This window comes from Rhinopithecus roxellana, chromosome 8, assembly GCF_007565055.1.
Source record: "Rhinopithecus roxellana isolate Shanxi Qingling chromosome 8, ASM756505v1, whole genome shotgun sequence".
Lineage (NCBI taxonomy): Eukaryota > Metazoa > Chordata > Mammalia > Primates > Cercopithecidae > Rhinopithecus > Rhinopithecus roxellana.
The window spans coordinates 87887000-87908930 of record NC_044556.1 but is presented as its reverse complement, the minus strand read 5'-3'; the positions used below and the strand labels follow the sequence as shown (position 1 = coordinate 87908930).

Below are 21931 nucleotides of genomic sequence, written 5' to 3'. Positions count from 1 at the left end.
GCCCAAGAGTTTGAGACCAGCCTGGGCAACATGGCAAAACCTCATCTGTACAAAAAATACAAAAATTAGCCAGGCGTAGTGGTGTGCACCTGTGGTCTACTCGGGAGGCTGAGGTGGGATCATCATCTGAGCCCGGGAAGGTCAAGGCTGCAGTGAGCCGTGACTGTACCACTTACACTCCAGCCTGGGTGACAGAGTGAGACCCTGTCTCAGGAAAAAAAAAAAAAAAAGACATCTCTACTTCCATTTTAATGGTCTTTGTGTACTTGTGTCTCCTATTATGAGCCACTTCAAATCTTTTTGAAAGGAGGCAGAGTATAGAAACAAAACAGCTCCATGGTGAGAAGTAACACGGATCATTCACCTTCCACATCCGGTTGCATTTGCAGGACGGCTGTGCGGTTAGATTAGCGTCTGCAGTCTGCCATCCAATGCTTGCCTCTCTGGATGAGGGTCACTAGTCGTCTCAGGAATGAAGCCAAAGCCAGGCCCAAGCAGCCCCAAAGGTAACTCTATCCCTAACAACAGTTACCTGGTCAGTAATCTGCAGATATTGGCCAAGAGGAAGCCTTCTCCCAAAATCATTACCTCAAATTCTCCAGTTTTACACCATAAACCTCGGAGTAAAAGTCTGCATTTTCTTTTCCATAGAATTTTTAGCAGCACGATGCCTTTTTGAAAATTTGCCTTTTCCTCCTATCAGTTTTCCAACCATATGTAGACAAATCCAGCCTGTAATGGTTGAAATGAGAGAGCCAGTTAAGTGAGACACTCAAGTTGTCGCTGCATTTTAATAAACATAGCACACAATGTGTTGCTACACAAACACCATTCATAAACCTGAGTCACAGGTTTCAGATGGGAGATGGGGATGTGTATAAATAGCCTGTGTATGTTAAACAGTAGAAAAGAAGTTTGGGGAATAAGGTCAAAATCATTGTGCCCAATTTAAACATCATAAAAATCTCAGCCTTGTCATTATTTACAACCCCCAGCACAACTCCCACCCAAAAGAGATTGCCAAATGGAAAATTCTAAATAAGATGATGTCCTCATGTCGACCTAAACAGTACAAATGATGCAGCATCATAAAATGAAGTTATAATTATGTTGTCTCACTTCCTGGCTGCCGGATGCCCATGGTACAGAGCAGCCACTCCACAGGATTTTCTGAGCTCTGAGCTGTCTGGGGTTTTTGTAAGAACATAGCTTTGACTAGCATTGACCAATTGATTTGCATTAAATGACTCGGATGGTTTGAGGTGGCAAAAGAAGAATACAACTTGTGTGGTGGAGAACTAACACCTTGAACATGTTGCAAACGTTTCAAAAATCAATTTTTCCTATATTCACCCCTCCTCAGCTGAAAACAGCCCTGCGAGCTCAAGGCTGGTTATAGCTGAAGGCAAATCCCACACACCCTCCAGCCCCTCCCATTTGAGAAAAAGGGTGTGGCCACGGCTTGGAAGAAAGGCAACAAGAGTCTTGGGCAGCCAAGGCATTCTCGAGGCTTTCAACAGGTCCCTGCAGACTTGGCCTTGACTCTGGGTCATTCTGTTCCTTAGCAAGCACCTTGCAGCCTTCCAGCCTCCGCTCCCATGGCCCAGGAACTCAGTGTGAACTTGCAAGGTGCTGTTCAATGAAGTGGATTCAGGAGAGGTCTAGTGTTTTGTCACCTACTCCCCCACACCACTGATGCTCAGAAGGGCTCTAGGACCCTGTATGTGGAATTCGAATGCCAAAGATTGACACACAGGGCGACAACAGACACGCAGGGTTAACTTGGCTCCCGGCTGGCTGCGTGATCCCAGCTCCCATTCAGTCAGACTGCCTGCCGGGTCTATTTCTCACATATCCCCATTCTGGTCCCTCCTCCAGTCACCAGCAGAAATGCATCTCTCCATCTGAGGTCTCTCCCATCTCAGTCTCTGATGACGTGCATGGTCTTTGCGTTAAGAGCTCACTAAAGTGTAGATCATGCTGAATGCAAAAAGAAAAGGAAAAGAAGGCATTAGTGGAAGCCCACAGAGGACTCAGGCTGCCCCTCAGGAGAGGGACCTTCCAGAGGCCAGACTCCTTGGCTTCTCCCTCATTCCTGTCACTATAGCATCTCGCCGACTCCACTACTGTGCCCCTTCTACTTCCCACAATGCTGGAATAAACATTTTTGGGGAGAGCATATTGTATCCCTTGGATAAAAGATGTGATTGCTCTAAGTGCCTATTATTATTCTCATCAGGATGATTATTATGGTTGTTTTCCTTTTCGTGCAATTGCAGGGCAGGTCTGGGGGTGCAGTGGATTCTTTATGCCAGCAGCTGCCATGTGCTTGCATGATGGCTGTGTCCAGGGGCTCCCAGATGATGCTGGATAATACGCTAGTGTTGGGAAAAAGATCATCATCGTTATTGCAAAGGCCTGCATGGGAACATAAGCCCTCTGGGCACCAGAACTCAGTCAACTCTTGATTGGGTAACTCCCTGGCCCTCCTATTTTTAATGGACTCCAGGAATTAAACATGCATTAAAAGCGTGTGACCTAAAGTATTGCCCCAATACTACTAAGAGTGGGGGTGAAGGGGACATGTGTCCCTGTGCTCTTAGTAAGGACTTCAGGTTAAGTTTGCAAGGCTGAGGAATGGTCTGCATCAAAATATACCTCTTTATTTGGCAGAAAAATAAACCAACTACCTTTTCACATTATAGTGAGAAGAAAGATTCATCTAAGAAGTAAAAGAAATGAAAAGAAGTGAAAAGGTTTTACTTCTAACCCTATGCAGCTGTGGAGGCCCAATGAGCTCTTCTGAGTAGCTGAAGTTCCATCTTCAGGAACCTCACACATCTCATGTGCACAGAGAACCACTGGTCAGATCTGGAGCAAGAGGGACTTACTCTACCTGGGGAAGCTGAGGGCCAGATGAGGAGTGACAGCAGGGGGAGAAGCCACATCCTAACTCCAAAGCCAATGCTTTTTGCATGACAGTACTAAGCCTCAGGTGGATATCTTTATTTACTCACTTTCATTCATTCTTCCATTTAAAACCAACATGGTCTCTGGTGTAAAGGAACAAGTAAACCATAAATAACATAGATGGAGAGAAATAAACCTGGGGAGGGACAGGCATGATCCAGAATAACCGTGCAGGAGGGTGGTCCTACTACTTCAGGTGACCTAAAGTATTGCCCAATACTTTAGGATACTGTTCATACTGGGCTCACCAGCTAGTATTAGCATCTGTGTTAGCTAGTCCCCTTCTAACACAACCCTCAAATTATCACCTGGTCCACAAGGCAAACTGTGAAGTGGGGTGATGGGTGCCATGTGATTCAAACAGGATAGAAGAAAGAGCACAGGCTCTGAAGCCAGATGTCGCTAATTATTAGCGGGGACCTGAGACGCATTTCTTAACCCCTCCAAGGCCCTCAGGGGCTCCTCAGGAAGCTAAAACCATAAACCACCCACCCCGTCTTCCCCGCTGCTGTGTGGGTCTCTAGCCCTGAGCTCAGTTCAGACATGGCTCTGCATACACATGGGTTCCCTTCTCTCCCTCCCACGGTGGCCTGTGCTGGCGCTCCTGTGCTCTCCACCAGCTCTGGATCTGAGGGGCCGGCAGCTCCTAAGATGGGAGAAACAGAGTCTTTTAAGGAGCCCCAAAGAGCACGCAGGGGCCAGATTCAACAAAGAATGCAGGAGACCGTGGGGGCCACCCAGGGTCCCAGTGAGGCTGCAGGAACTGTTTCCAATTTTGTTTTAGAAACAAAGTGATTAACACATGTATCACGAAGGCAGGGCCAAATTGAAGTAATGAACTAGAGGACAGTCAAACAGACTGTCTGGAACACACTCAGTTACAGAACGATCACACCCATCCAACCGAGAGGAGCTGCCGAGCCCTCCCCACCCCGCCCCCTCCCACCCCCAACAGCGGAGCTCGCACAGCAGCTTCCCTCCCTGTGAATTCATATGCCTTCTTCCTGGCGACGCCTCGGCTCCAGCATCTGCTGCAACAAAACTGAAATGAGGGAAATATCTTGCCTCCGTCTTCATCCACACTGAGGTGGATCCCAGGCTAAAGGGGCAGGAGCTAATTAAAACACTGGTCTCATTCTGTTGGATTACAGGAGAGACAGCGCTGTCTCTGGGGACAGGCCACTCAGCCCATGACTCTGCAGAAGGGGAAGTCCGTAACTCCACAAAGAAAGCAGGGTTGAGCACACTGCAGGGAAGAAACCTAACCTCCGAGGTATCAAGTCCCTAAGCCCACAATGGCTTTGTCCACGCTCTGTATGTTTCCCAAGACAGGAACCCATCTGACGAGCCTTTGGTTGTTAAATAGTTCAGACTTGGAGTCAGAAAGACTTAGGTGAACCCACTGGGCACCATGGAAATCTCCGGAGGCTTCAAAGACTGTCAGGCTCCCTGCAAGCTGGAGTAGTAAGCATTCCAGAGCCCCCCACAGAGTCTGCAGACACAGGGGATGTAAAAGGAAGGCAGAACCAAGTAGAATGCTCCAGAGCCACCAAGGTGTGCATCAGGATTGTCCAGAGAGCTTGTTTAAAATACAGAGCCCAGCCCTGGAAAGTCTGAATAGGTAGCTATAAGCCCAGGAATCTGTATTTTTAAAAAGCACACCTTCTTCCCTTCCTTACCCCTCACTTTGATAAAGACTTTTCTAGAGGTTTTCTAAGATAGCCAGCAGTTAAGAGCTATTGGGCATAGTGGCTCACGCCTGTAATCCCAGCACTTTGGGAGGCCGAGGCAGGTGGAATACATGAGCCCAGGAGTTCAAGACCAGCCTGGGCAACATGGCAAAACCCTGTCTCTACAGAAAAATACAAAAATTAGCCGAGCATGGTGGTACATGCCTATAATTCCAGCTACTCAGGAGGCTAAGGCAGGAGGATCCCTTGAGCCTGGAGTTTGAGGCTGCAGCAAGCTATGATCCTGCCACTGTATTCCAGCCTGAGAGACAGAGTGATACCCTCAAAAAAAAAAAAAAGGAAAAGGAAAAAGGAGTTCAGTCTTTGAAATCGGACTCAAGATATACTACTTACAGCTGTGACACTATTAGCTGTGAATTCAGGAACATTAACTTCTCAGATTCAGTTCATTTTTCATATGCGAGTAAGGATAGTATTTATCTCATAAGTTGAGCAATACGTACAAAGCTCATTTTTAAATGTCAGAACTTTGGGAGGCTGAGGCAGAAGGGTCACTTGGGCCGAAGAGTTCAAGACCTGCCTGGGTAACACAGTGAAACCCCATCTCTACAAAAAATTAAAAAAAAAAAATTAGCTGGGCATGGTGACACACCTGTAGTCCCAGCTACTCAGAAGGTTAAGGTGGGAGAATCGCTTGAGCCCAGGAGTTCAAGGCTGCAGTGAGCAGTGATGGCACCACTGCACTACAGCCTGGGCAAAACAGTGAGACCCCATCTTTAAATAAAAATTTAAAAATAAATTAAAAATGCTGGACAAATGCAGCCACATTCTGCCCTGCCACAGCCCAATCCAAACCTAGGTGTGGCGTGGAGTCTAACATCCCAACCTCTCCTCTTCACCTGGCTGCTGTCAACCATGCCCTTTTGGAGACATCACTGGGAGGTTTGGAGATCACCATGGCCTTGCCACAGGTAACAATGGAATCACAAGTGGCAGGTGAGAGTCCCCAGAGATGAGCCAAAGAGGAGTAGGAAGGAGGAGGAGACATTCGCAGAAAAGGCACTCTGGGGTGTCAAATCACAAGATAGTCTGTTTATAACTATCTGCTTAGTTAGGATGTTCTCAGCGGAGAGGTGCAAAGAGGGGAGATTCCTGAAACAGGATTGCAAAGTCAGCAGGTTTTTCTTAATTGGAATGGTGTTATGTAATATTGGGAAAACGGTAAATGAAGCATTTAGTGACCCAAAATGCCACTTTATGAACCATGACAGCCACTGTGGGACTGGGGCAGGGAGTTTGGAGCCTCTGTTATGGTTCCCAAGAATCCTTGCAAACAGGCCACGGGGCAAGGGACAGTGAGGATGAGCTTGAGCCCCGGGGCCACAGGCAACCTGGTGGGCTGAGCTGCAGAGTTGTGAGAGGCAGGAAGCCCTATAGGGAAGAAGGAGTAGCCAACTGCACTTCACCAGTTACCTCCAAAGGGATGTTGAGAGGGTGTTTTCACTGCATGGCCCTAAGGATGTGCCCATCAGCAGGCAAGGCCTCCTGCAGGATCTCCTGCCCCTTTCCTTGTCTACACAGAAGCCCTTGCTCCTGAGCCAGAGTTAGACAGCTAGGGCCACACCTGACTGGCCTTGACTCCCACCCTTGAAGGCCATCTCCCAAAGCCTGCCTCCCAGAGGCCAGCCTGAAATTCTCTTCCTTTTGCTGCAGGAGTCAAAACCACCAGGAGGGGCAGATACTCACCAGTAAAGGTAGTAGAAGAAGGAGAGGAGATAGAAGGCCAGCTTACACCAGGCCTCCTTCTGACAGTAACTCAAAGTGTCGGCATTCATGACCACTGGTGGGTCATAGGCTAGTTCTGAGCTATCTGCCGGACAGTGGAAATACCTGCAGGGAGAGAGGACATCATTGTCTCTGAGGTCCTGGTACTTCTGGTGTCACCTGGGCAAGCCCTTCTGATGCAGGGCTTCTGTCGAGCAATCCCTGCCAAGCAATTGCCTGCCTTCTGCCCAAATCACAGCTCAAGCACCGCTGAAGAGTGGCTCAGCCACTATCTTCCAGTAGGTAGTAAATTCCCAAATACTCCGACCCACTGGCATCATGGCAATTTCACCCATACACAAAGCTGCTCAAACAGAAGGGGAAATGTGTCACCTGGCATTGCCTGGGAGTCTGAGGAAGAGCCGCCTCTCAGGACAGGTGTAGGCAGAGGTACGGGGCTCTACTGCCACTGCTGGGGCGCCACCGTACCTCCGTTCTACCCTAAAAACTACTTTACACAGACCCTTATTGAAAATCCTGAGTACTTCAGGACATCCTATTCCCACTTGAGTGTAGAGCAGTTTACAGGTGCTTTCCTTCTTGATAGTGGGACCTAGAACTAAAAAAGAACATCAGCCATCTGTCGGGAGAGAGCGGACCCCGGACGGCAGCTGGGTGAGCGAAAGAACGTGGGTGGGAAAGAGGAGGAGGGGGAGCAGCTAACATGAACTGTGTCTACTTCAAAATACTACAGTCCCAAGGCTCACCTGGCCACAGCCCCTGAGGAGGGGAGCCCAAAATACTACATTCCCCAGGCTCACCTGGCCACAGGCCCTGAGGAGGGGAGCCCAAAATACTACATTCCCAAGGCTCACCTGGCCACAGCCCCTGAGGAGGGAAGCCATCAGGCTTGGTGAGACCTGGGGCAGGAGTCTGAGCCTCCTGAGTCCCTTGGGAAGTGGTCACTGCCCCCAGGACACTGCCCCCAGGGACCTGGCCACAGCCTCCTGCCCAGCCCAAGAACAAAGTGCAGCTGGAATCTCTCAGCGAGTTCCTTTTTCAGTCATTCTGGTAAAGCCACTCAGAGACCAGGAGTGCAAATAAATGGCTTCCCTGGGCTCTGGGACAGACAGTGGTCCTCAATGGTGAGCATGGGCCTGGGGAGAGGGCTCCAAGTAGGGAGAGGGCTCCAACCGGGAGATTAATCACACTGGCTTTGAAGAACATCCTGCAATGTAGCAACTCACAGATCCAGCATCTCTGCTCCCTCCTCCTTCCCCTTCAAAGAATTGCACTGACGTTATCTGTCACTGACACTGTGCTGAAAAGAAATCACAAGCCAGATTCGATGACAACTGCCAGCTCACAGCCCTCCAGGCCACTCACCTCTCCTCTTCCTGGGAGCGATCTCAAAAGCTATTTGCTGTCACTGTAGTTTTATTCCCAGGTGACCTCATTAAGTGGAGGCAGAAGGGCAGGGTGGCCATATGGCTCCGTGGAAAGAGCAAAGGCCCTGCCAGTCACTTGTCACCACACTGACTTTCCTTGGGTCACTCATTAATCCAGCTGAGCCTCAACTTTCTCATCTGTGAAATGGGGACGGAATTGCCCTCCGCACAGGGCTGCTGTGGACTATTATGTGAGGCGATGTATGCAAATAACCTGGGAAGAACAGGTACTGAGTCAACAGCAGACAGTCCTATTTCCTTTACGCAAACTAAGAGCCAGAGCAGGAGGGGACTTTCTCTGTATGAGAAATGTCACTGATCTGGACCTTTTGGAAAGGAGGGGGAATGGAAAGGGGGATAAAGGGTATACAAGGCCTTTGATTTTTAAAGGACTCCTCTCCTCCTCATTCTTTTTTTCTTCCATGTTCTGAGAAGTTACTAATTGCTAGGAACTAGACTAGATCCTGTCAGGGATTCAAAAAAAAGGTAAGACAAAGTGCCTACTGGCAAGGAGATTAGAGCCCCTCCCTTCCTCCATAGAGATGAACTTTCCAAGTCTATGGACACTGGCTGCCTCTCCTTTTCCTCCCTTTTGGACAAGTGCTAGCCCCACAAGCAGTGCCCTGATCGATGTTTTGTCAATCACATTTCTGATACCCTGGCTTGACAGCCCCCTACTTGAAGGACCTTGGGACAAACTCCTTTCCTGGGGAGAAGAGCCAGCCCCTGGGGCAGTGTGTCAGGCAGCAGGGACTCGGACTGGGATTCGTACAGAGGTGGGGCATAACCTCAGCCCTGCCACATCCAAGCTGAGCAACGCTGGACAGCTGACTTAACCTTTGTGAGTCTCTGTGTCCCCATGTGTCAAACACAGAAAATGAAACCCAGCTCACTTGGTTGTTGTGAATCCTGGATCTTCTATTTGACTTCTCTCTAATTCAGATGATAGCAGATTGCCTTTACTTAAAGTGAGGCTTCTCAATGTAACTGAATCTTTTTCCTTCTCCCTAAACCTGAGATTTCTTCTACCCTACTGGCCCTGCAATGGCACCATCAACCTCCCGGCCACCCAGCCTAGAGGCGTCCTCTCCCTCATCTGCACCCAATTATGGGCCAAGGCCTGTCCAGTTCACTTCCACAGGTTCTTCTGTTCTCTCACCATTCTGACTCCCACTACCTGGGTCAAGGCTCTCTCATCTCTCCACCTGGAGTTCCCACCATAACCCCCCAGTTGGATTTCAATCTTAATATTTCACCCTCTAACCCATCCTTTACACTACTTCCCAGGCCACCTTCCTAAAAATCAGATCAGGTAATGCCATTGTCTTCTTCTAAAGTTTCTGATCATTTTCCATTACCTACAGAATAAATTAATTGCACCTTCCCCATAAAATCATTTCAGGCCCTCCATATCATACTCTCAGCTGTCTGCCAGGTAACCTGTCTCTTCTTATTTCCCTTGAAGAACCCTACATCCAACCTCACTGAACAACTACTATTTCCCAAACACACCAAGTGCTCTCTTAACTCTGGGCCTTTATACATGCTGGTCCCTCTCTATGGAATGTGCTTTTCCAAAGTCACTCTTGAGTCTATTTAAGTGCTTCTTTCTCTATGCTCCTACCTGTATTCCTCATACGTCTGTTAAGAACATACTCCCCTCTACCACTAGGATGTACGTTCCTTAAGGGTAAAGGTTTTGCTTTACACTTAACGTGAAATCCCTCACAATGCCTGGCATGTAGAATGTATTCTGTATGTTTTCTAAATGAAGGAGTGCATGTCTTAGGTGTGGCTAAATTCAAGCCAGATTTTATGGTAGAATAACAATGATAAAACAATTTGGGGTCCAATGCTCTGGCAGCAAAGGGTCAAGGGCAGGCAACTTATCTGCACAAATACCTTCTCTACTATTTTGATATTCCTCCACCTCTGCCTCCTATGTCCATATGGTGACTCTATTTTACAAAAAGCCAAAAATCACATGATCTGACGCATGGTCTTAGAAGGGAATAGAATATATGAAATTATAACTGTCCCAGAAAATCCAGCCCATCTGGTAGGTGCTTTTTTTTTTTTATTAAGATATAATTTACATACCATAAAAGTCACCCTTTTAAAGTGTACAATTGTACAATTCAGTGGTTTTTAGTATATTCATAGAGTTGTGCAACCATCATGACTATTTAATTTCAGAACATTTTCATCACCCTAAAAAGAAAACCTTTGACCCACTAGCAGTCATTCCCTATCTCATTCCCTCCCAGTCCCTGGCAGCCATGAATTTACTTTCTGTCTCTATAGATTTGCCTATCCTGGACATTTCATATAAATAGAATCATGAAATATGTGGCCTTTTGTGTCTGGCTTTTTTCATTGATCCTTTCTTTAGGGCTCCATGTTGTAGCATATATCAGTACTTCATTTCTTTTTATTGGCAAATAATATTCCATTGTATGGATATACCATATTTTGTTTCTCCATTTATCAGTTGATGGGCATTCGGGTTGGTTCCACTCTTTGGCTGTTGTGAATGCTACTATAGATGCTTTTAACACTGACCTGCAAGGGATGGGGTTGTGGTTAATGAAACCAACAAAAAGGGCCTTCTCTTATTGGACCTGCTGCCTGAGAGCACTTTGGGAACGGGCTTTAAAGACAGAGACCCAGAAAGGAAGGGATGATTGGAAGGCACTAGAAGCTGTCTATTTGGGGGACATCATCACTGGAGAGCAGGCTGCCCTGGCAGAAAAGACAAAGGATAGACGAGTCCCAGTCCGACTTACCTCCAGAAGTGATAGAAGAGTAGAGGGACATTCAGCCCCAGCGTGAGCCACTCTTGCGCACATAGGAACATGATGCAGAAGAGGCTATGGATGGAGTATTCTGGCAGCACCAGCTGAAGAGGGAGCAGAGACACAGCCCTGAGTTAGAGGAGGAAAACACCACTCCTGCTTCTATGGCAGCTGACTTCTGCCTGGACACTGCCTCTCACAGGCAGTTGATACAAAGGCCCTCCCTGGAGCAACATAGAGCCACTGCCCCAACACAGATCCATTTCTGGTAAGTTCTTCTTTTTATGGCACTCCTCTTTTTATTATACCCAAACCCAAATGACACAAGCCCTCAGTGCACTACTTGCTATTAATAGAATACCATGCTTGCTCCTAGGGGTCACCCATGGATGGCCACTGGGAAGACTGGAAGAGCTGGTCCAGTCCATGTGTCATCTGACCCAAGGCAGGACCACTAGAAGAAATACTGCAAGGGTTTCTAATGAATTCATAACTGTCCTGCTCTTATTTTTCTGGCCCCTGTGTATCCTCCTATAGTAACTCACTATAGTAAATATGTACATTTATCACAAATAAGGAGGGTCAGGAAAAAATGGCCAGCCTCAGGAGGCAGTGGCATTTTGCCTGATGGTGGATGGAGCAAGAGGAACACAAGAAAAAGAACAATTAGCAATGACGAAGAGGGACAGTGTAGCCTCTGCGGGAAGAGGGAAGAAACTGATCCTGACCAAGAAAGGCCTGATGGTGGGAAGCAACCAGCAGGAAGACTAAGCTCTTCCACCTCCAACCCAGCCACACAGGTATAAATGGGTAAAAGGAGCTTAAAATCATTGAAAAGCTGCTCCCAAGGGTGCTTACATTTTATCAGAAATCAAAGTTGTAAGCTAAAGGGTAACTGTAAGAAATCTGGCACCTAGACCAGCAGTAGGGAAGGCTACATATATAAATGCACCATTTTACCCAGTTATGTAGGGAGATATAGATATATATTACTAAATATATTTATTTATATAATATATAAATATACTTTGTATTGTTTAGGCTATCATGAATGCTTTGGTCTTCCTATCAAAATCTTTTGAAATATCTTGCAAGGCCTATCTCAAATGCCACTTACTTTCTTTCTTTCTTTCTTTTTTTTTTTTTTTTTTTTTTTTTGAGACATAGTCTTACTCTGTCACCCAGGCTGGAGTACAGTGATGTGATCTCGGCTCACTCTAACCTCCGCCTCCTGGGTTCAAGCAATTCTCCTGCCTCAGCCTACTGAGTAGCTAGGATTACAGGTGTCTGCCACCACGCCCAGCTAATTTTTGTATTTTTCAGTAGAAACGGGGTTTCACCATGTTGGCTAGATTGGTCTTGAACTCCTGACCTCAGGTGATCTGCCCACCTCGGTCTCCCAAAGTGCTGGGATTACAGGCATGAGCTACCGTGCCTGGCCTCAACTGCCACTTTCTATTGGGAGTTCTGCCTACCCTCCCTTGTTCCTCCACCCTCCCCTGTACCTCTGGGCCCCACAGCATGTTTTCTGACCCCCTCCCAGGGGTACTTTCCTAATCTATCCATTGTGGAGTCATCATCCTCTTCCCACCTCCCAAAACAGATAGACTCCTCTGTCCAGCATTCTGCAAGCCATCTTAGCCAACGTCTATTCTTTTCTCATTTCCATTTACAAAGTGCCTTTGTACAATGCACGGCAGTTGGGAGAGACCTAACAAATACTTGGTAAAGTGCATTGAACTGACCAAGTGCATATGTTTACAACATGGCTGGCTGGCATTAGATATGCAGCCTGTGGTTACAAACTAAGATGTCTTTGGGTGGAGAACAAACTCCCTCAAACCATCCCATCTGGGTATGGACCATGACTTTGGTCTCTCAATTTAGTTAGATGAGCTAACTACCCCAGATGGCAGACGCAGAGGGAGAAACACATACGCACACATTAAAAATAAAGACATGCACAGCACACGTGTAAGACATTTTGTAACTATGGGGCACCTTCTTTAGTCTCAAAGTCCAGTGCAGATGAATTGCATTAACCCTCACCTTAGACTTCTCAGGCAGTCACCTGAGAAATCAGAACAAAGGAGCCATCATTCCGGAGGTGTGATCCTTGGTGGGTGAACTGGGTACAGCCAGCCCCTGTGAATCTCAACCACCTGGCAGGAGGGGGCACGCCATGTCCCTAGTGTATAGGGACCTCAGAGCTGTGCTAACCAACCCTATCTACCCCCAGCCAAGGCATCACCCTACCCCCTCCCATTCAAAGAGAAAGCCCACTTTCTCAGAGCTGGGTGCACCAGCCCCGGGAGGCAGTGGCTGTGAGTTCTGCTGTGCACATCTCCACAGTTTCTAATCATCGGTTTCAGCCACTTAAGCTGAGGTAATTAACACGTTTAGAGACAGCCACCATGGGCCTGAATCATCCATTATTTCTCCATCTCCATCTCCAACTCCAATGACAAATCTCTGACTGATTACAATTTGGATTTCAGGTCCCACTCTTAATCACCACCACTTCTTCTCTCTTTGGGGCTTGATTGATTGTGAAGGCTGCAACCTTCCAAGCAGGGAGGATTCATCACTGTCTCCATGCAGAGGAAAACTGCTTAATGGAGGCCAGCTAGTCACAGAGGTCTCCAGCCTTTTGGACGGCTGGAAAAAAAAACTGAATAATTTACTCTGCCATTTCAGATGGCTTCTCCAGATGACCTCTTACTACCTAGAACACTGACCACTGACCTCTTACTACCTAAAACACTACTACTGACAAGTAGAAGAGGCTCCTCCAACTAATCCAGAGACTTTTAGGAGTGACAGTGACCTTTTGATACACACACTGGTGCTTACTTACTTCCCCAGCTGCTCCTTGTCACAATTATGTGAAAGAGGTAGGGAACCTCTTCCTCCTAGACCAAACGGAAATCAGCCAGGCCATTTGCATGAGGCCTGTGCCATAGCCATTATGGCTGCCTCCACTCACACCCAACACTCAACCTTCTGGAAGGTGGTAAGGTCGCATTTTCCAGGTCTCGAGGGTTGGGGGTGCCGATGGGCTGTGGGCAGAATTGATGTGGAGAGAAGGCCAGACCACTTAACGGCTGATACAAAATGCTCCAGAGTCTCTTTTCCTTTTCCTCTGACAAAGCAAAAAGCATTTAAGATGGTGGGTACTCCATCATCCTGAAGCCACAAGTAAGGAAAGAGGCCCCCAAGCAACTCATGATGGGCTAGAGTGTGAGCAATAAAGAAACTTGTGTTGTTTTAAGCTGCCAAAAGGTAAGTGTTGTTGTTTTTTTACCATAGCGTGATTTAACCTATCTCATATGACACCGTCACCAAGCCCCAGAATGAGTAATCAACGGGAAAAGCAAAGTTGTGTTCTTCACTCTTTATTCTCCCCCAGCCATCCACCCAGCCCTTAACAAGCCATCGAGGCTGGCAGGACACAGCTCCCTGTCACTGGACATGCTCGGGCAGGGGCTGAATAGCCACCAGGCAGGCATAATGCTTATTTATTTGTGTTGGCAGTCAGACCAGGCGTTCCCTCCCAACTCTGAGAGTACCTGTTATATAAAGACCACCCCTAAAGCTTCCAAGCAAAATACAGAGATGCTGATGCAAGCACTCACCACAGCCCCATGACCCTGAGTTATCCCTTAGCTTTGGAAAATACTTTTTTTTTTAATAAGAGAAGCTGTTGAATGGTGCCAATCTCATTCTTTCACTCAACAAATGGAGAAACTGTTTCATGCAAGCCACAGCCTACTGAATTGTCATATAAATTATTACCTGCTTTCTAGAGTCATAAATTCTAAATCTCAACATGAGTATTGTGGGATTCATTCCAACCAGTGGGGATCATGGAAGGTCTGTGATCAAAGGGAGGTTGGAAAGGGCGAGTAAAACCTAATCACGTGTGGGAACTGGAGGTCGGCATCCTAGAAGTGGAACAATGAAAGCAAAAGCATAGAGAGATGGAAGTCACTGACCTGGGGTGGCTCCTTAACAAGGCCACCTCAAAGGGCCCCTATTCAAGGACATTAATGATATCAGGTAAGGACTGTGTAAATGCTAACTTTATTCCACCTATCCTGACTTCCTGCCCAGATGCTAACAGTCAATTTTCATTTGCTGGCAAACATTTCCCCCTGGATATCCCACAACCATTTTGTGCTGAAATTCACGTTCCTGCCAATTCCTGCAAACTTTATCTCCTAAATTTCCGACTTCTACTAACCATACCATCTCTGACTCCTTCTTCTCATCAGTCTCCATATGAGTCTGTTTCCAAATCTTGCTTCTTCACAGCCACTTGCATTTGTTCCTTCCTTTTTATTTATCCTTCCCCTGGACCTCCTCTCCAGGCTGGTGCAAGAACCTTTTAGCAGGTTTCCATCCCTGCACACATGTGCCCTCCATCCAACAGAGCAGTATATGCCATGCTCAGCTCAGCTCTAAGCTGTTGTCCTCAATCTTGTTTTTCCAGGAATTTTACTTGTCTGCATTCTAAATATTTTATTTCTAGTTATGCATCCTCTCATTCATTCATGTATCCATTTGTTTGCTGTTTTATCCCATCAATGACCTGCAGCTGATTGGTACCCCTTATAGATTAGGAAAACAGTGGAATCATGTGCCAAGTCCTGTCTTACTTTTACTACTGTGGTGGAGAGGGGCATCAGGGGTTGTGGGAGAGATTGTTCTTACCCCCAAAGGAAAAGAAGTAGAAAGAGGATGCTTGGAGTTGAAGCAAGGGAATAATGCTCCTGGTGGAGAAAAGGGATTCCCTAAGACCAGGGGAAGGCAGAAGATGAGGAAGATGGAGAGGCAGCAAGTGCCCCTGTTGTTGGAGATCTGTCTGCTTCTCATGCATCCCAAGGGCATAGGATTTCTGTGGGGCTGGTGTCAGCATGCCTGGGACCAAACACATTAAAAGTCACAGCTATGGAAGCCACGGGGAAGCTCCTGGTGCTGAGTTTATCTTGAAGAGAGTGGAAGCTGTGAGACTCAGAGTCTCCACCCATCTCTGAATGCCCCTGTCGACTCAGACAACAAGCTTTACAGCTATAATCCCATAAGTCTCAATATATTAGCCCAGTGTCTCAAAGCATTATATAAATTCCTACAGTTACATAATACTTAACTGTGTGATATTTAGAAAAGCAGCTACCCATGCTGAGTCTTATTTTCCCCATCTGTAAAATGCCATACCTACCAGCCAGAGACACAGGATGTACTATGAATGACAGTGCTCTCAAAAGTGAAGAAACCTCCAACAAAAGAAGACACCACTATTGTGTTGTGATCATTATTATCATTATTATCTTTTCTGAGATAGAGTCTTGCTCTGTCACCCAAGCTGAAGTGCAGTAGCACGATCTCGGCTCACCGCAACCTCCACCTCCCAGGTTCAAGTGATTCTCTTGTCTCAGCCGCCCAAGTAGCTGGTACTGCAGGCATGCACCACCATGCCTGGCTAAGTTTTGTACTTTTAGTAGAGATGGGATTTCACTATGTTGACCAGGCTGGTCTTGAACTCCTGACCTCATGATCCGCCCGCTTTGTCCTTCCAAAGTGCTGGGATTACAGGTGTGAGCCACCGTGCCTGGCCAGTCATTATTTTTAGTAATCATATACTAGCTGATGACCATTCTCAGGTGGATAACTTGTTGCTCTTACCGTGAAAGTAAATGAAATGACCCAGAACCAAAGTTGGTTTCCTGACTTTTCGATTCAGTCTCCTGACTCCCTCTGATTGAACCAAGTTCCAGCTTCCTTAAGTGGGAAGAGAATCCAAGGGCTGTTTCAACAGCCTGACTCTCAAATCATAAAAAACCTCAGTCCTTGCCTGTTTTCAACAGCAATAATCCAGTTCTGTGTGTCTGCCCTAAGGTTTATTTGCCCCAGGAGCCAATGAGTGTGGAGAAAAAGATAGTATCTCTTCTATTTGATTCCTCAGCCCATACTAAACTGGCCCTAAAACAGAGGATCCCTCTGGGATGCCCAGGATGAAGTCAATATTCCTAGCATGGAGATCATTCTCCATTTGTTCCCAAATGAATAATCATGCACGTGAGCACGTAGTCAGCCCCTGCTCAATTTACATCTAGGTGAGGGGACAGCAGGAAGGAGTGGACATGGATGCCATGCTTGGAAAACTAGGATTTTGCTAAACCACAAGACTATGAGAAAAGCATCTCCAAGCACTGTCAGGAAACCACATTCTGGGTCCCTTTGCTCTCAGGAGGCCATGTGCTCTTTAATCACTCTGGATGAAGGTTGTCTTTGGAGAGACTGTACCAGCCTGGGCATCCATGAAGGCTGCCCAGCCCCATAGGCCCTGCTGTGTCAGGGACTAGCACCCAACCTCAAATGGCATGATACAGTAGGAATACTCTGCCAGCTGGGACTTGGGTTGGGTCGACTTGAGTGTTCCCTATTTGTTGGTGCTGGCATATTAAATGTTTTGACCTCCTGGAATTTGCATCAAAGTTTATTACATATTTTTAAGCCATAAGACAAAGGCTCTGCTACATAAGAAACTTAACACAGAATCACCTAGTCTAGAATTATAATCTTATTTTAAATTTTTTAAAATTATTTTGTTAAGAGATGGGGTCTATGTTTCCCAGGCCAGTCTTCAACTCTTGGGCTCAAGTGATCCTCCTACCTCAGCCTCCCAAATTGTGGGGATTACAGGTGCGAACGCCCATGTCTTGTCCTAGAATAATTTAAAGTCACCATAAAATTAGTATGACACCTACTGATTTTATGTACACCGGGAACTGTGGATGTGACTCAGAACCCTTCACCGCTAGCAGCTCTCCTAAATGCCTGGACCAAGTATTGCTTTGATCTTGGCCTTCCATGGCCAGAATTGGACCTTCATGACTGACCGCCAGGGCCTGGGCCACTATTCAAGGGAAACCAGTAGCACATTATTTTCCCCCTGGGCCTGCACCAGGAACATGAAGGAAAATAAGTTAGAGAAAGCAAGAGAAGGTTGCCTGCCTGAGTGACCCAGGACCTGAAGACAAAGTAATTTTCCTCCTGGCCTGGGGAGGCCCAGTGGTCAGTGAGGGCACGAAGGGCAGAGGAGTGATAGGCTACTTCCAGCCCCAGAGACGCTTTCTCTCCAGGCCTCCCACTTTTCCATCCCATGGGGCCTCTGGTTTCTCCTTTCTTCGCTTACCCTCCCTGAGCACATTTAATCCACACTGTGGATGTTCCTGTTGCTTCTTGGCAGCCACTTGGACTCATTTCCACCTCTCCACTGACAAAAGGCAGCACAGGGAGGAAAAGGCACAGAGAAGGGGGGTCAAAACCAGCACCCCTGCTGCCCACTGCTCCTGACTACTCAGGGAGTGAGGGCCCAGAGGCCCCTGCTAGGATTTAGCTGTGCATGACACATCTGCAACCAGCCACACATGCTCCAGACACTGCCTTCGTGGACTGCTCTGGGCTCCACTCTTGCCCTGCCCAGCACCCTGGGAGCTGCCTGACCCTTCCTGTCCTCACTGCTCCCTGGGGACCAGCTTCCAGCCTGACTGACACTGATCGGCTCAGGCACCTCTAGCCCCATTGTCATTTCCCTTGGGGCCCTCACCGCCAGCTGTACCCTGTGCAGGGGATGCAGGCCAACCATCCTGCGGGGAATTCTCCTGCTTTGATCCAAGAGGAAAAGCATGTACACACAACACCATGAGGAAAAAGTCTTCTTCCATCGGAATTCACAGGTCTCAGCTTTGTTTCTGGAGGAGAAGGAAACCAAGGCAGGAGGTGACTGACTGGGCCTAGTGCCCTGATGTACAGCTCGGCTGCTCCCACCCTGCCTCCCACCCATTTCTTTAAGCTTCCCCATCTTTTAGCAGTGGTTCTCAAACTTCATGATACTTTAGAATCCCCTGGAGCTTTTGCTAAAACCCAGATTGCTGACCCCACTCCCCCCCCAAGTTTCAGATGCAGTGGGTCTGAGTGGGGCCTAAGAGTCCCCCTTTCTAACAAGGTCCCATGTAAGTCACTGAGAACTCTGCTCCTCAAAGTGTGGTCCCTGTGCCAGCATCCAGTTTCTCCTGGGAGCTTGTTAGAAATGCTGAATTTTGGCCCCATCCCAGACCTACTGAATCAAAGCCTGCAGTGTTAACAAAATTCCCAGTGATTCACATGTACATTAAAGTTTGAGAAGTGGCTCCTCAGCACAGATTCCCAAAATAGAGTCTCCCAGCCACCAGCATCCAAATTGCCTAGGGCACTTGTTACAAATGCAGATTTCTAGACTCTTTAGATAGACTCTCTGGGTCAAGAATCTGCATTTCTCAGAGCATTTCAGGTGATTTTGTTAAACACTTGAGCTGAGATTCATAGAGCCAAGGTATGAAGACTGTACAAGGGTCACTGGGCCATAACACCTGGAATATGCCCAATCCCATCTGAAGAGCACACAAGGCAGATGCTTCTTTTTTAAAACCCCTGGTGTGAGGCCTCCTCCCACCCAACCCTCCCAGAGGCTGTGGGTCTTCTCCCACATTACGGTCCTGTGCTCACCGAGCCCTGCTCACCAACTACTGCTTCAGGGGCTCAAGTCTGGGCAACCGGGATTTGCAGTCAAGAGCAGTTGTCTCTGGCTCCTGGCTCTCCCACACACCACCCCGTGGGAGAGCACCCCTGAGGCTCCCTGGGGCCCTGCAGCCCTGCGGCCAGTGGTCTCTAGTCTTGGAGGGTTGGCTTTGGCATCTTCCTGGGATGGAGGTGAGCTTTCCAGCATCCTTCTACCTCCAGAATCCCCCCTCCAGTTCTGGCCGGATTCTTTCCACCCTCCACAGGCCACTTCTTCATTCAGCCTCACAAGCTCCTTCCACCTGTCTCTGGCCCTCCTGGTATCTCAATGGACACTTGATAGATCTGTAAGGTGACAGCTTCCTTTTAGGACCAAACCTTTGGATTCCAGCCTTGCTCTGCCCACTCCTCCCAGCTTTCCTTTTATAATTGTTTTCATACAGCATCAAGACACACTTGAATTTCAAAAGCCTCTGCCAGTTTCCTCACACGCTTGTTAAATTACTGAACTACCTAAGATTTCACTCAGGGAGGAGATGAGAATAAAAGCGCTCTCTCAAATAATACCACATTTTTAAGGGACAAAATTCTCCTACAACTTGCTGGCAATTCAGAGCTTCTTAACACGTGTAGCTTCCCACTCCTTTTCTTCTTTGAGCCAGAGATGACGGGAGTAGAAATCATGCCTAGACTATAGGGAGTGATCAGGCAAAGGACTCAGACTGTTTGAGAGGAGATGCACTCACCAAAAGGAATGTTCCAAGAATGAGGAGGGCAGTGGGGTTAAGGGTTCAACAGGCCTTGTTCCGGTGCTGGATAGCCCAATTTTCACACTCATTCAGCAAATATTTATTAGAAGCACTTACTAGGTGGTGAATGCAAAGCCATCCAGCTGGGGAGACTCAATGTAAATGACCAGGTGTAACACAGGTTCTAGGAACAACAAACACAGAAGCCAGAGGACAAACCGAGGCAGCACATAAGCACTCCATGCAGGAGGAAAGGAGAAAAGAAACTGTTGTTCTGAGTGAGGAAATGAAGGAGGGCCCCTTGGAGATGACCGCCTCTCAAGTGGAGATTTAAAGGATGAGTTATACTATGGAAGGCAGAATGTGGTGGCCAAAGTTGCTCCCAAGGGACACTCACAGCCATCCTTTCATTCAGGGGCTTGAGACAGTCACTTTTTCCTTTATGTCCTGGGAAGAAAACATCCATTCCATCACGTGGGCCATCCCTTATACATCTTCCAGGCAAACGACATGGCAACTGGAAATCCTTTCTGCCAGTCTCTTTTTAAACCTGGGAGACTTCCAGAGAATAGTCACAATGATTTTACCTGACAAGGAAGAGCATGGTGACAGGAAGGGGAACAAGGGCAGAAACCGGTCATCTTCTGCCTTTAGTTACTCAGCACCGGGCGGACGATAATGAGCCTGGACATCAGCCCCACCTGCCTAGAGCTGGCTGGGAATTTAGCACAGCTAAGAGCCCCGCCCTCCTCTCCAACCTGTCCCACCCACAGTGCCTGCCCAGCCCAGAGTGAAGGGAAGGAAGCCCAACTCTGCTTAGAGAAGAGGGTTCCAAGTCCCCAGGGCCACACCTCCCACTTTCACTGCCCGCTATAGCCACGTTTCCCGGGTGAGGCTCTGCTGCCAGGCCTCTCATGCAACAGGAGCCTGATGTTTCCAGAGGAGGGAGTTGACCTCATGCACCGCTATGCTCCTTAACAGAGCGAAGCTGGTATAAGCCTGCATCTTCAGCAGCACCATGAACTTCTAAAGAACCTTTTTCAGGGGGAAAAAAAAACCCAGATGATTACCTTACTTAACAGCTATTAAGTGGTGTTAATTACCTGTTACTCTCAGCAGGTTGGAAAAATTTTGCCCTAACAAACAAGAGGGTGAATTGAACGAGAATGGGAAGTACTGGCATTCGCAAAAGAAACACAAGCTGTCATCATCATCATCATCAATTAATATTTACTGAGTGCACGTACAGGGGAATGGGCAATTTGCTGAATGTCCTGACCCACAGCCCTAACTGCAAGAACAAGACGAATGGACACAGCCCTCCCTCCCCCTTGCCCAGGCAGAGGGTGTCGTCCTCCCCACCGGCCCAGGCAGAGGGGGTGTTGTCTGAATTCGAGCACGTGCATATGTGTTTGTCCAAAGTCTGGCAACAATTCCTATTAGCTGGACTGTGCCAAGTTTTATCACAAGTCTGATTTAGCAAATTAATATTTTGAAGAAAAGACAAAATAATATTGTAACTTGCTTCCAGCAAGGGATTGAGTGCCAGTGTCTTAGTAAAAATAGTAGTAGATTAAGGAACAAGGAACTTGGGCTGTAGCCTGGACTATTAAGAAACTACAGAAACTTCGGTAAACCATTTAACCTCAATAGGCTCAATTTGTTCATCTACAAAATGAAAATGATAATAATAATAGTATCTAATTCATAGGACTGTTATGAGTATTCAATGAGTTAATACATGTGAAGCTCTTAAAATAGTTTCTGGCACAGAGTAACACTTTATAAATAATAAGTATTACCTGTAAGAGGAGGCATTTGACCTGTACAATCTCTACAGTCCTTCTCAGTTCAAATACTCCATATAGTGTTAAAAAGCAGCAATTAAACTCCCTTGAAAATTAAACCAATAGATCTTCCTTTTCACTCTCCAGTGCTTGCAAATTTTAAAA

General features: G+C 47.3%; 1 protein-coding gene across 11 annotated transcripts in view; it reads right to left on the bottom strand.

The window, feature by feature from the left end:
- Positions 1-772: 772 nt before the first annotated feature.
- The window catches only part of CNIH3 (cornichon family AMPA receptor auxiliary protein 3), a 372243-nt gene continuing 351084 nt past the window's right edge, over positions 773-21931 (bottom strand). For 8 of the 11 annotated variants that reach the window (XR_004059003.1, XR_004059002.1, XR_004059004.1 and 5 more), the window contains 3 exons: positions 10660-10772; positions 6408-6551; positions 773-1980 (listed from right to left, as the gene is read on the bottom strand). Coding sequence is in view for 4 of the 11 variants with exons in the window: in XM_030937102.1 (XP_030792962.1) it covers positions 1953-1980; positions 6408-6551; positions 10660-10772 (285 nt within the window). In the remaining 7 variants the exon portion in view is untranslated. The remainder of the gene's footprint in view (positions 1981-6407; positions 6552-10659; positions 10773-21931) is intronic. The other 3 variants (XM_030937096.1, XM_030937103.1, XM_030937101.1) reach the window with 1 other exon arrangement.